Source organism: Pelmatolapia mariae, linkage group LG1, assembly GCF_036321145.2.
Source record: "Pelmatolapia mariae isolate MD_Pm_ZW linkage group LG1, Pm_UMD_F_2, whole genome shotgun sequence".
Classification (NCBI taxonomy): domain Eukaryota; kingdom Metazoa; phylum Chordata; class Actinopteri; order Cichliformes; family Cichlidae; genus Pelmatolapia; species Pelmatolapia mariae.
Window position 1 is genome coordinate 7,351,044 of NC_086227.1, and position 15,349 is coordinate 7,366,392.

At 39.8% G+C, this 15,349-nt stretch overlaps 1 protein-coding gene across 1 annotated transcript; it reads left to right on the top strand.

The window, feature by feature from the left end:
• Positions 1 to 100: 100 nt before the first annotated feature.
• slc22a18 (solute carrier family 22 member 18) lies at positions 101 to 13,714 on the top strand. The gene is made up of 10 exons (XM_063480439.1): positions 101 to 565; positions 4,772 to 4,869; positions 4,977 to 5,122; positions 5,273 to 5,405; positions 5,635 to 5,747; positions 7,550 to 7,660; positions 8,493 to 8,593; positions 9,251 to 9,352; positions 10,638 to 10,758; positions 11,016 to 13,714. Exons 1-10 carry the CDS (start codon positions 410 to 412, stop codon positions 11,201 to 11,203), a joined length of 1,269 nt encoding a protein of 422 aa, XP_063336509.1. The 5' UTR covers positions 101 to 409; the 3' UTR covers positions 11,204 to 13,714.
• The last annotated feature ends 1,635 nt before the right edge of the window (positions 13,715 to 15,349 follow it).

Sequence of the window (15,349 nt, forward strand, 5' to 3'; positions counted from 1 at the left end):
AAACGAGACAGGGAAGATGAGAGATGTTGAAAATGCTTTAATGTACGAGCCTAGAAGGAGTTCCTGAAAGCATCACTGTACAAACTTCCTGAGGATTTTCTTTCATAGAAGTTTACGTGCCCATTGCTGTTTTTTTAGCAACTGCTCTGTCTGATACGTAGATAAAGGCAGCGATAGGTCCGCCTGTACCGATGACCAAACAATGTAAAGACCGGAAACTATCTTCATAACTGACTAACGTCAAACTTGGTAACGCCTTCATGTTCCAAAGTACAACCAGAGTACCGGTTGGCTTACAATTTGTGCAAAAGGTCGCTAGATCAAAGGACGTTTTTGTCTGCCAGTTTACTTTTGTTGAAGAGAGTACACATTAAGTTTTTTTTACAGCTGTTGTCAGCAAGGAGCAAAAATGAGTCGAAGAGGTGAAAGAAACGAGGAAACGGACAAAGCCTCTGTTTCCTCAAACGTCGCAGACGATTCACAGAGGATGACAACAATTTACGCTGTGTATCTCATCGCCGCTTTGGATATCACCTGGATGTTTTTACAGTTCTCCGTAACCCCTGTGAGTATGTGACATGGGAAGAAGAAGAAGCTGAAATATCCCTATATTCCCTGAAGTGGGCACAGCTATGATTGAGGCTGGATTTACTGACGTTGATATCAGCTATGGCGGACAATCTCGTTTTAATTAAGAGTGCAAGAATGACCACTGGTCTTATATGAAACACTAACAGTAGCTATTACATACACTTATAGTAAACACTGGAGAAGGGGTATTCATATCATTGAATATCAGTGTGAAAACACAGTGAAGCATCCTGCTTTGAAATGTGCTTAATCACTGTGACAAGATGACATTTTTAGTCCCAGAGTTGGGAAATTCACTTTGTTAAAGCAGCAGATATGTGGCTGTTCAGGAACATAGGCAGTATTTATACTTTGTATGGATGAGAACTATGCCAGTATGTACATGTAGCAAAGTGTTGTATTTTATTGCTAAATCTAAGGAGCTTGGAAAGAAAAGCGTCTGGACTTCTTTAAGTTGCTTGAAGACATTTCACGTCACGATTTATTGCTAAATCTTAGGATCTTTACTAAATTTCATACTTAAGAACAGATATTGAAAATTTAGTTCCACTGCAGTGATCGAAAAACATAAAGTTAGTCAACAGTTTTGGATACACAAAACAAATCTGCAGTATAGAAATGCATTATCGATTACTACCCATGTATTTTCTTCCAGTTATTCCAATTTGGGTCACTCACATTCCCAGCTGTGGCAAATTTAGAATCACCAGTTAACCGAACCCCATGCATTTCTTTGGACTGTTGAAGGAAGCTAGAGAGAAAACACAGGGAGAACATGCAAGCTCCACATAGAAAGGCCACTTTTACATGAGTTAATGTTTTATTGTCTTTCCAGGGGCACAAATTTGTAGTTTTTGGTACACTTATCACAGTCTAAGGAGCTTGGAAAGAAAAGCGTCTGGACTTCTTAAAGTTGCTTGAAGACGTTTCACCTCTCATCCGAGAAGCTTCTTCAGTTCTAAGGTCAAATGGCCGAGAGTCCCAGATTTAAACCCAGTGGGAGTATCCCCCCAAAGAGGGACAAAGGACCCCCTGGTGATGCTCTAATCACATGAGCCAAGGTGTGAAAGCGGGTGTGGGACCTAATCAGCCAGGGTTTCGGGTGAGCTCATTGTTAAACCTGGCCCCACCCTATCATGTGAATTCCTGAGGTCAGATGGCCCCGAATGTGAGTGGGCGTTAAGGCGTCTGGGAAGGGATCTCAAAACTGGAGATCTATGTCCACTGTGAGCGACCATCTTTGAACAGAGGCGGTGGTTTACGACACCAATTGTCTGCCATCTATAATCCAGTTTTGAGATCCCTTCCCAGACGCCTTAACGCCCACTCACATTCGGGGCCATCTGACCTCAGGAATTCACATGATAGGGTGGGGACAGGTTTAACAATGAGCTCACCCGAAACCCTGGCTGATTAGGTCCCACACCCGCTTTCACACCTTGGCTCATGTGATTAGAGGATCACCAGGGGGTCCTTTGTCCCTCTTTGGGGGGATACTCCCACTGGGTTTAAATCTGGGACTCTCGGCCATTTGACCTTAGAACTGAAGAAGCTTCTCGGATGAGAGGTGAAACGTCTTCAAGCAACTTTAAGAAGTCCAGACGCTTTTCTTTCCAAGCTCCTTAGACTACGATGACCTGGATGACTGAGAACCTTCACAGACATACACTTATCACACATGAAACAGGAATCAAAATTGCATGATTGGAAGCATCAAAACGCCTTTTAACTATAAGCTTTTAAATGTGATAGATTAAATAGAACTACATGTATGTGGCATAATGGAAATAATCATGTTTTAAAATGGATATTAAGGATTTTGGAAAAGAAGCAGCAGGAAACTGGCAGAAATTTAAATTTCATAATAATCATCTAAAAATATAAGCTAACACATCATTTAGTCATAGTTTAGTCACAGTGCAGTAAGCATAAGAGACTGTAAAACTTCTCATTCTGTGACGTAAAATCTTCCCAACTCTGAACTCAAAGCTGAGATAAATGTATGATAAAACAAAAAGGCATAGCAGGACACTCATTTCTGCCACCAAATGCCTCCACCAACTCTAACACCAGCAGCACCACCTTCCTCAAATAAGGCCAGTGTTCACCTGCAACACAATGCAAACCATTTAAATCAAATTGATTCACGTGGCATTTAGCACTTTTTCTGTCACCACTTTCCAGTTTACATGACATGACTCTGCTGCTAAAGATATCTTATAAAAAGAAGTTAGAGTTTGAACTGGTAGCAGCTCTACCCCGCCCAGGTGAGTGCCACAGTGACAGTGTTCCTGCACTGTACAGCAAAACAATCCATTTAAATTGTGAGATAACCCACACAGAATTAGGTAAGCAAGCCAGCCAAAGGGTTTCAAAGTAAAAAATATTTGCACCAAACGATCCCTGCAGAAGTGAGATGTGTTTTGGCACATGGTTCTGTAGAAAAGAAATGAAGGTCATACTGATATTAGAGGTTGGCCCTGCTGGCCGACTTAAGCACATTTCCAGCAGTAGCAAATTTTCCCCACAACATCAGTACACAAAGTGAACTTACCCTTAGAAAACTCATACAAGGGCCCTAAAGGGCAAAACTGCTGTGGTCCATGTGTGAGCACACCCACTTGGGGCTTGGGTGGGATGATTGTGGGTTTGCCCTGCCCACACACCCCCACAGTTCACCCACATCTACCCGATGTTGGCCTAGGTGTGTTGGCTGGGTATTAGTTCACAGTTCTTCTAGAGTGTATGAATCAATAAAAAGTAAAGGAAGGCCTTGAATGCGGACTCTTGACTGGCATAAACAAGGATGTACTTTTATTGTGTCTCTCAAGACACAAGTTATTTTCTGACACTCATTATTCAATTCAATTCAATTTTATTTATATAGCGCCAAATCACAACAAAAGTCGCCTCAAGGTGCTTTATATTGTACAGTAGATACAGAGAAAAGCCCAACAATCATATGACCCCCTATGAGCAAGCACTTTGGTGACAGTGGGAAGGAAAAACTCCCTTTTAACAGGAAGAAACCTCCGGCAGAACCAGGCTCAGGGAGGGGCGGCCATCTGCTGCGACCGGTTGGGGTGAGAGAAGGAAAACAGGATAAAGACATGCTGTGGAAGAGAGACAGAGATTAATAACAGATATGATTCAATGCAGAGATGTCTATTAACACATAGTGAGTGAGAAAGGTGACTGGAAAGGAAAAACTCAATGCATCATGGGAATCCCCGGCAGCCTACGTCTATTGCAGCATAACTAAGGGAGGATTCAGGGTCACTTCTATGATTATCACTTCTATGCTAATGACATTCAGTTGTACATGTCTTTTAAGCTCCAACAGCTGGATAGTCCACTGTTTAGTGATTGGTTCTCTAACAATTACCTCGTCTTAAACTGGTCTTAATTCATTTTGTTCAACAGTTAAATCCAGTGTTTAAAGTCTTGGTGTAATATTTGATTCTTCTCTGGGTTTTGGCAGTAAAATCTGTCTTACCAGGGGAGTCTTTTTCCTGTTTTTTCTAATTTATGGAACATTTCTGAATTGCAACATGTGGTCTCTTTGGTGGATATGGAGAAAATCAGTCATGCATTTGCATCATTGCACTTAGATTACTGTAATACCTTGTTTTCTGGCTTGGGTAAATTCTCATTAATGTCTTTCGAAAGCAATAAAGCAAGGGAACTGTAATAAGACTATTAACACATTCAGCAGCCGAGCTCAAATCACTACCATTTTATATTCTTTAAAGTGGCTCTCAGTAGATTCTACAATTTGTTATGAAATTTTTGTTTTCACATACAGAGCACTTAATGGGCAGGCTCCGGACAGTTTGCCCTATCTTCTACCAAGCACACCTCTGCTCGTAGGCTTTGATCACAGGCTCAGAATCTGCTGGTCGTTCCACATACGAAAGGGCAGAGATTTAGAGCAGTCTCTCACAACAGTTAACTTTAGCTGACTCTGTGGACTCTTTCTAAAACCAGTTAAGAATCTTTTTTAGTTTAATCAGGCTTTTCTTTGATACTTTTAATGATTTTTATTTTCATTTTGATCTTAAATTGTTTTTGTATTGTTTTTATGGTGTTTAATTTCCTTATTTATTTTACTCTTTTACTTTTGTGACCACTTGTCACAAAAAAATAACGGTCACTTACTTACTTATGTTACTCTCTATAGTATTTGGCAAAGAAGCTCGGCTTTGACACGTTGTGGTTTGGTTATTTGCAAACTACAGTTGGAGTTATTCAGCTGCTCGGGGGCCCAATGTTTGGAAGGTGAGTTTCTGTTCGCTATTTTTTGCTTGGACATTGCTCTTTACTGTTTGCCAACAGTAGGAACACAGTGCAGAAAAATGTGACTGTAGGGTCTGGTTTTTTGGCAGGTTTGCAGATCTATTTGGGGCACGGACAGCTTTGTCCCTGGCATGTGCTTCAACTGTTGTCTTCTTTCTGCTGCTGGCCACAGCAGACACTCCAGCCATGTTGTTCATCCATAAAATCCCCACAATCTTTATGCATGTTCTCCCTGGTGAGCATCAAACCTACCGTTTTTTTATCCTTTGCTAACAATGTGGCTGAACTATTTTTACATTTATTCAGATTTATTCTAAATTTTACTTTTATTTATCCTGAATAAAATTTCACTTGATTTTTTTCTTTGTCCCACCTCTGTCTGCAGCATCACAAATGGTCGTTACAGACCTTACAAAACCTGAGAAACGGGCCGACGCCTTATCCAAGCTTGGTCTGTGTTTTGGCATCGGTATGATAGTTGGCTCCACATTAGGCGGACAGCTGAGCAAACTCTATGGGTTAGTGTCACAGTGTGTATCATTAACAGCAGCACTGGTGTGAAACCAACCTGAGCAACCATTGACTCTTTGACAGAGCCAAAGGAAATAAAAAAAAAAATCTCTTGTTTAGGAAGACATTTTGGCTTAGGTTAGAATATTCCGCTTTTATGAAACATGGAAATGACAGTCATTGTGTGTGTTTCCCAAAAGTGTCCCCCATACAGCACTTTTACTTTGTATTTCTCAGGGAGAAGTTTACTGCATGTTTTGGTGCTGCAGGGAGTGCCTTCAGCTTGCTGTTGGTTTTAAAGTTCATCCCAAAAAATACAAAAGCTGAAACAACCAGAGGCAACACTACAGGTAAGACATGCCTACTTCTTTTCAACCTAATGTTCTCAGCTGTCTGGGAAGTCTGTACAAAGTGGCCTTGGGTTCATGATCACGACAACAGGGATGAGCTGGTGATTTGAATCCAGCTGTCTTCTTTGCACACATAAAAATTACTCAGCTGGATTTTGTCACTCTCAGCTGCACTCAAACATAGTTTTTATTTTTTTTCTTTAAAAAATTATGACTCTGCTCTTACTTTTTTTTTCTTTCTTTTGCATTTTGGATAATCTCATAGCAAACCATTGATGCCAGTCCTCAAAATTCCATGTAATAATCCAGGTAGACTATTATCAGAATACCGCTGAGTCGCTGATGTTGTGTTACTGTAGCATCTTCCATAATTACATACTCAAATGTGCTTAAAATTGCAATGTGCCATTCTTGTCCATATAGATGTATTTAAAAAAGAAAAAAGGTAATAATTTTTTTTAAAGATGTTTGGAGAGAGTCACTTTTTGGTTGCAACTAATCCAAACCATGGTATGGAATGTTTTGACATCAAAGCTTGTGATGTGTTGTTAGCAGGATACCATAGAAACAAAGGCGTTCAGATCTAATTTGACCAAGTTGATGTAGAGAACAAAAGAAAAAAACATGGACTGCTTAAAAAATGAAATGAAATCTCATCTGTATAAGCGTCTGTGTAACACAACCCAGAAATCATCTTATCATCACGTCACATTATCGATCCCTCCCAATGTCGAGTGGGAGTTAGTCCACATGCAGGAACAAAACCAGATGCTCAAGGATGAACTCAATTTTGAAATCCTCCTCAAGTGGTACCTAGAGGAACTGCAGTTTTAGTCACTTCTGCACCGGTTTCATTTTGAAGCTCTAGAGTAGGGGTGTCAAACTCCAGTCGTTGAGGGTCAGTGTCCTGAGACTCTATAGAACTTGACTGCATGATGAGGTGGCAACCCCTAACCCTAGTCAAGTATTTATAAATATATGTAAGGAAAATGTACTTCTAAAAGTACTTTTATTGCACCATTTTCAGTCACTCATGAGCTGCTGTAACATGAATCAAATGGGTGAACTGCCACCTAAGCATGCAGCCAATCACATGCCTGGTAATGAACTTATCATTTGATTCAGGTGTGTTGACCCAGAGTGATATCTAAAACCTGCTGGACATTGGCCCCTGAGGCCTGGAGTTGGCCACCCCTGCTCTAGACATTTTGGGTCAACAATGTGCAATCATAGTATGTGTATTTTTTTTTTTGTTGTTTTGTTTTTTTCATTCTCATCGTGGCAAACGGGGGACAGACAATAGGTAGACGCTGTAATTTTTTTTTTGACACTCATCAAAAACTATTCACCCTTTCCCCAGAAAAGACCATTCGGGTTTCTTTAAGTAATGGTTTTTCTTTCTCTCAGTGTTTCCCTGTCTGTCATTTCTTCTTTAACATCTTGAGTATATTTTAATTGCATAATATGCAATATTAGGTATTAATCTTGTGATGATTCAATAAAATTATCTTTAATGCCTCTAGGCATGGTACAGGGTTTTATAGGATTCTTAATATTGTCATCTAGGTCTAGGTTATCCAAAGACTGGTAAATTTGGTAACTTCACGGATAATGCTGGGTTTTCTGATATGAAATCACTGCCTGCTATCAATCGGGAAAATGGCATCAGCATTCCTGGAATTTCCCTGGGACTTCTCTACATACATGTTATTCCTTCCATTCCCTTCCTTGACTTATTGGTAGAAACACATAACACATAATAAGCTGGTAATTGTACCTCTTGCACTTTGATTTTACTTCAGATGACAACAGAAGAAAGTCAGTATTCAATCTGAGTGAGATTACAAGGCTGATGAAGTTTCCAACAGTGATGCAGACTTTCATTATCAAGATAGTCGCAGGTTTGCCATCAGGTGAGACTTAAAGTGTGAAGATGTTTTGGTTTAAGCCTTTGCAATATACAAATGTTGTGTCTCTTCCTAATATCACTGTGTTTAAGTTGCACACTCTTTAAATGTTTTTCTTTTTTACCATTTTGTTTTTGGAGGTTACCTATGGTGATATGTTCTGATCGGGCTCATCTACATTTATGTGTATTAAAATTGGTATGAATATGTAGCTAAATTTGTGGATGCTCATGTTAAACCAGGACAAAATTTTAAACAATTCTGATCAAACATCTGTGAGCCAAATGTTCAGGCTTCATACTCTTGTGATGGCTCAGCTATAAAAGGCTCGATGGGGTTTTGTCATCACCCTGCTGGGCGGGCAGGCAGGTGGGCAACATGGACACCCAGGTTTGTGAATGCGATAACTCGAGAAAAAGGCAACATAGGAGTTTCAAATTGATACCATAGGTGTATCTACTAAAAGGCTCTGACGAGTTTGAATCCTGAAGACCTTGACCTAAAGGTCAGAGGTCAAATTTTGTGAAAACCTTGTGAACACAATAATTTGAGAACAAGGCAGAGTACACAGAAGCCCCAACTGGACCTTCTGGAATTGCAAGGAGCAGCCAATCGGCCTTACAGGAGCAGGCTTTAGACAAACGGCACCAAGAATAACTTCAAGATAAATACAACTGTATCGTTGTAAATCAGCATATTAGGTCAGCACTGAAGTTAAGCAGCCCTGAAAACATTTTGCAAACAGAAAATTAAATTGCCACAAAAAGACACAAAGCCAACTTTGATGGTGTCATCATAAATCATATGTAAATCTAACAAAATTGTTTTGTGCTCTAAGGCATTTTTCAAGTGATGTTTTCTATCATTGCACTGGAGTTCTTTAAGCTGCAACCTGAGCAGAATGGCTACCTGATGGCCTATTTTGGCATCGTCCAAATGGTAAGACTGAAATCCAAAATGATTTGGCACATTTGAGCCTTTTTCAAGTGTTCTACGTTTTGTTATATTACAGACCAAAATTCACTTATGATTCACTTGTTTAATTTAGACTAAATGACAAATTAAGGAACAGGTTTTTGGAGTATTTTGTTTGTTTTTCTTTTTTCTTTAACAACTGAAAGAATAAAACACCGTGTTTGCAGACGTATCCTTGCTCACACTTGGGGTTGAGCTCTGATGGTTCCTACATGAAACAACAGTCCCCAATATGCTTCGATAACTTCATTAGACCTGTGATTAGCTGAATTCATGAATTAGGAAAGTTACATACAGGTCTGTTTAAGGTCTTGCAGTTGTCAGACTAAAAAAAACCCAACCTGTGATAGCCTCTTATTGTCAGATGGGGAACTTTTGGAACCACCAACAGTCATCCAAGATATTCCAGTATAGCCAAGCTAAGTAGTCTGGTCTTTGTCAGAGAGATTACCAAGAAGCCAGTGGTCACTGACTAAAAGATTCACTTTTTATTTTTTTTGTAGAAAACTCTAAAGGATCTGAAAACTTTTCAAATGGACTGTATGTGATATGTTGGGGGGTTGAGCTTAAGATTATACCAGACTGCAAGACGAAATGAGTAAAACCCAGATGTTTGTTCAGGTTATTCAAGGAGGAGTGATCGGTCGGCTTACGGCAAGATACTCTGACAATTCATTGCTGCTTCTATCCATTGGAGTGTCCTCTTTTGTGGGACTGGCTCAGGTATGCACAAAACATAAGCACACACCCCTTAGAGAGAAAGTATTCACTCAAGTAATCCATAGCTTTTCTTTTTAAAAAGCAAAACTCTTGTCTTAGCTTGATGAAAAAAATATATTGTTTCCATTGTTTGATGCAAGTAAAATGAAAAGTTTTAACCCCCCCCCCCCTTTTTTTTACCATGAGTTTTTTTTATAGTAAATCTTACTACAACTTTTACTATCGCTTGGTATTGAACCTCTGTGATATTGTGCTTGTACTTTTTTGAATACTTGTTCATCTGTATACGAGTGTGAATTTGTTAGGGTTTTTTTGTTTGTTTTATTATTATGAATGTGTTCATGTTTCTTGGTGTTTAGCAGCTCATATAAGCGCCCAAGAGCTTGTTCAACAGCTTGAGATTGCTGGCTGGCACTGGGTGAAATCAGTCACAAACAGGTTGCTGCAGCCGAAACCTCTTTGTGATTGGTTTGGTTGCTGCTAGAGTACTGCGGCCACTCATAGTTTGCATGGAAGGAATGTCAACTAATTAACTTGAAAAAGTGAAAGGTGAAAATGTCTGTCGCAAACATTAAATGGAGAGCGTTTGGTGACCAGAGGATATCAAGTGCTTGGTGACTGCTTTAAGCCTGCATGACTGGGACTTCCAATGGACTGTGAACCACTCACAACTAGTCGAGAAATACTCAATTTTCCCCAACAACTGGTGGTTGCCAAGTGGTTGGCAACCACCAGTTGTGACTGGGGGGTAAAACTGTATCAATTCATAGCAGAGCTTTGAATTGTTACATCAATATGCTAACATGCTCACAACAGCCACAATTACATGTTTCGTACATGGTGCTGCCCCTAACAGGCCTCACTATCAGTTAACCCCTTTGCCACACTGCCAAAGCCCCTTAAGACAGATATTTGGATTCACAGCTGAATTGGGGAGCGTCATCAAATCAAATCAAATCAAAATTTATTTCTATAGCACATAATAATACATCAAAGTTGACCAAAGTCCTTCAAAGTTGGTCAGAGCAATAGTATAAGACAGAATAAAAAGAAACAGTTAAAAGGAGGGCAGGAAACAATATGAACAATATGGGTAAAAAAAAATCCTCATAGAAATCCAGAGCAAAAACTTAATCAATAGCACAGCCCATTATAGTTCTGCTGCAGGTAGTCATTGGACTCCAGCTGTGACAGCAACCCCTATTAAACGTAATTACCTAGCAATGAATATAATGTGCCATTGAACCCCTTGCTGAAAACTGTTTATTTCTGATATTTCTCTGTACAGGCATATATACAGAATGTGTGGCAGTTCTGCTTTAACATCCTCCCGATGATGTTTTCTCTCAGTGTGTTTAATGTCATCACAGACAGCATGCTCACCAAGAGTGTACCGTCCTCTGACACAGGTGAGACCATCCCGCTTTACTTTATTACAACCAGATGGTGTTTGACAGGCTCGACTTTTAAAAAGCTTCATTTTAGATCACTTGATGTGTGACTGCATTTGAATAAAGCTGCTTTAAACTAAAGAAGCAAAGACACTCCAGCATTCCAAGATCAAATGTAATAATACCAAATAAAATGGTTTAGAAAACTACAGGTGAACCTATTGTGAAATAGTGTAAAGAATTAATGCCAGTTTTAATCTTGTTCTCATTTGCAGGCACAATGCTGGGACTGTGTGCATCTGTTCAATCTCTGCTTCGCACAGTGGGACCTACTATAGGGGGCTTCCTGTATGTGAACTACGGCATTTCCTCTATAGGTTTAATCCAATTTTTCGTGAATATTGCTGTGTTTGTCTACCTGCTACAGCGCCGACTCAACAAGACAGCCGAGCAGAGAAAGTGACACCTCTCAGTCTTTTTGTCTCGCTTGTTCAAAAACTCAGAAAAAGGAGAGGAGATGGAAATCAGCTGTTGATTTTAAAAACAAGCATTATATACACACACATTTCCCTTTTTTAGTAACTGCCATAATTAGATCATATCCCATTATTCCAGATTTTGTGCTCTGTTCAAGTTTCTGTTGATTCAGTGTCAGATCACTAGATGGCACCAAATCCTCTATTTTACTGGCTGATGGTTTTATTGGCTCGTTGTTCACATAAAGATCAGAGTTTAATCAGTTTGATTATGATTGAAAACAGGGCCAACTCCATTGCTACTACAATTTAGAATAAAAGTTAATTTTCTTAAGTTATTGTTTTGCATTAAACTTTCGGAAATGCTTTTGTTTTTTCTATACAAATTCAAAGTCAGGAATGCACTGTAGACTTACCTTTGCACTGAAAAGGACCAATCTTAATTCTAAACAACCACGCTTTTTAATGGCTGTAAACTTTCATATAAATAAATGTGTGAGAGGAAAAAAAAGCAAATTTAATAATAATAATTGCCAGAATAGTTCAGAGACTATGATGCCAGTGCTGTCCTGGTACACCCTTAGTATCACCCAGCCAGGCTTCAACTCACTACTGTAAGTAAACTACTTTTATTTACTCGTTCATATTTAGGTTTAGAATGATGTGGTGAAAAAAAGTGAACTGATAAAATACAACATGTTAAAGATTAAACCAGTGGTTCCCAAACCTTTTTTGTTGTGTTTCACCTCATGTTAAACATGTGATGGGTATAAAGTCGCTGGAGCGTTTCTGGGTATTTTGGCAACCCACAAAAAGTCTAAGTGCCCCCAATATCCAGTAAACACCAACTGGAATTAAGTAACTAAAATACATTTACAGAATTTAACTAGTGGACTGTGATTTTGCTTACCTTTGTTCACTTTAGCTTTTCCATTTGTATATAAATGTAAAAATCATAACACTGCAGCCACCTACAAAATGGCCAATCCTCCGTGTCTAATGTAACACACCATCAAGTCAATTTTTCCCAAAGATGAAATATGTTTTTAACTGTTGCAGATACATATTTATAGCTCTTCACATTACCTGATATGAATTTGGAAAAGGTTTTTATAAGATGTAATCCTGTCTGAATTTAAATCTATGAGACATCTGCAACATCAAAGCTGTATTAGTCTGGCAAAGTCTGTTTGGAGCTCTAACACAGTTTGCAACCAACATACAGCTTGTAAAATAAGTATTGAAAATATTAAATATAGGTTTGATTTCTTTGCATGTGTGGATTGGATGGGTTGTTACCGACATCTGGTGAGAAGTTCATCTCGATAGCACATTTAGAAATACATCTACTTAGAAAACTGGTGACGTGTTCAAAATTAATTTTACCTGCTGTATTTAAAATTATTGAATATTTCAGGCCTAAAGCATTCATTAACTCTTTATTTATTTCTTGTACATTTCTTATACAGTTTCTTATACAGTTTAGAAACACAGATCAGTTTTGGTTTAGCGTTTTTAGCATCCAGCTGTGTGCTGTGTAAGTGGCATCAGTGTCACCAGTAGAGTTTCTCCTTATACAAACTAAGCAGTCCAGATGAACACAAAATACATGATTGTGTGTGTATCTTGCTCTCTCCAGATCACACAGCGCAGTGTGAATAGGGATTCGTGTTTATACACCAGGTGACTCAGGTGTAATTATAGTAAACAGAGACACAATAAAGATTAGGATTAAAGATTGAGATTAAATTTTCAGCATATGTCAGCCTGTTCATGGTATCAAGTACTGGAGCTAGCAGGAATGGACTTACCCACACAGAGTGTCTGATGAAGCAGGTGATGGTGGGGCTGAAAGTGCCTGAAAGCTTTCCCCTGCCTTAATGAAGATCAAAGAAATTAGCAAGAAGGTGTTTAAAAAGAAGTTGAAATGCCTATAACAGCTGGGCTCAATGACAGGCTGCTGTAGATGAAGCAATTGTAGAAATGTTCAGAGCTCGCATCACTGAGCTAGCAGCAGAGAGGTCTTCCACACGGCGTACCTGTAGAAATGTAGTTTTTACTACATGTATTCTTATAGGCTTCCTTGTCCTGACGTTTCAACTTAAGATAAATGAAAATGTAAGAAATCAATTAAGCAAATGCTGAGAGAACTTAATTCAGACAGTAAAGAAACCACAAAAGTATAAAAATAAAAACCGTCCATAGCCAACACCGGGTGATAAAAACACTCGACAGAAGGTCAGAACAGCCTTTCTTGAAGATAATTCAATAATATGACACAGGCTGATATGAGTTCCTGGATATTCCAAAGGAAAAACCAAATCCTTCCAACCAATCACACCCTCCTTGAGCCTGGTTTTGCTGGAGGTTTCTTCCTGTTGAAAGGGAGTTTTTCTGTCCCACTGTTGCCAAGTGCTTGCTCTGATTTGGAGGGTTTCTGTCTAACAATGTAAGATCTTTACTCTGCAATATAAAGCACCTTGAGACAGCTGTTAGTGTGGCGTTATATTAATATACTGAATTAAAGTGAATTCTTTGCAATGTTCCCTCTAATTTTTCATGTGTCTGAGCGAACACACAAACTCCCTGAGCGTCCCTTGGACCACTGTGAGCGACAGCAGACGTGTGCACTGTGGTCACGCCAGCGTCGAATCCATCCAAGTTACATGGTTTATTAAAAATAATCAAATGACAGCATTTACTTTATGTTAGACTACTTTTAATTAAATGCTTTAGCCCACTTACAGTGAAAATTAAAATAAAAATCTTGTTCATGACCTGTAGTATGTTAACACTATTGGAAGTATATGTATGTATGTATATATATATATATATATATATATATATATATATATATATATATATATATATATATATATATATATATATATATATATATATATATATATATATATACACACACACACACACCCGGAATGGCTATTGCGATAGGAGAAGGATCGTTGAGTGCGAGAGGAACTGACCTGAAAGATAGGATCATGGCCAAGCTTGAAACCTGGATCCCCGTAGCTGGTTACCAAGATTACGTGAAGTACCCTCAGAAGGTCTGCTAGATGATGTTAATGCAGCACTACGGATGATACCTACAACCACGATTACCGACACTAACAAGCTGATCTACACTACGGCAGCAGTGATCAGTGAGATGCTTGGCTACAAGTTGAACAGCCACAAGGGGCAGTACCCTCCATGGAGAAGGAGGCTAGAGGGCAAGATCAAAGTAGCACGGAGGGAGGTTAGTCAACTAACGGAGTTGCAGAAAGGTGCGACAAAGAAGGTGCATAAAAAATACAGCAAGCTGTCCATACCTGAGGCCTTGGAAACTGCCAAGCAACGACTCACAGCCTTGGCCAGCCGCTTGAGGAGGTACACCAGAGAGATAGAAGGCAGGAGAATAAACCAGCTGTTCTCCACAGAACCAGCAAAGGTGTACGCTCAGTGGCAAGGGACCGCAACAGTGGCAACAGCACCACCAAGGCTGGAGACGGAGCAATACTGGAAGAGCATATGGGAGAAGGACGCAACCCATAACGGCAATGCTCAGTGGCTAGTGGATCTGAAGGCAGACCATAGCGACCTCCCTGAACAGGGTCCAGTAACCATCACAGTGGCAGATATCCAAGAAAGGGTCTCCAGTATGAAGAGTTGGACAGCACCAGGGCCCGACATGGTTCACGCCTACTGGCTGAAGAAGCTGACTGCACTCCACGAGCGTCTGGCAGCACAAATGAACCAGCTGCTAGTTAACGAGAGACACCCGGAATGGCTAACCGAAGGCCAGACGGTCCTGATCCTCAAGGACCCCCAGAAGGGACCGGTCCCACCCAACTACCGACCAATAACCTGCCTCAGTACTACATGGAAGCTCCTGTCAGGCATCATATCGGCTAAGATGAACAGGCACATGGGTCAATACATGAGCGGGGCACAGAAAGGGATTGGCAAGAATACCAGAGGCGCAAAACACCAGCTACTGGTAGACAGAACAGTCAGCCGAGACTGCAAGACCAGACTGACCAACCTGTGCACTGCCTGGATTGATTACAAGAAGGCCTATGACTCAATGCCCCACAGCTGGATACTGGAATGCCTAGAATTGTACAAGATCAACA

Bases quoted from the DNA above. Each gene is read 5' to 3' on its own strand.
- slc22a18 (XM_063480439.1), top strand. From the start codon at position 410: ATGAGTCGAAGAGGTGAAAGAAACGAGGAAACGGACAAAGCCTCTGTT. The intron at 5,123-5,272 runs GTGAGCATCAAA...CTCTGTCTGCAG, and splicing joins CTTTATGCATGTTCTCCCTG to CATCACAAATGGTCGTTACA. The intron at 7,661-8,492 runs GTGAGACTTAAA...TTGTGCTCTAAG, and splicing joins AGTCGCAGGTTTGCCATCAG to GCATTTTTCAAGTGATGTTT.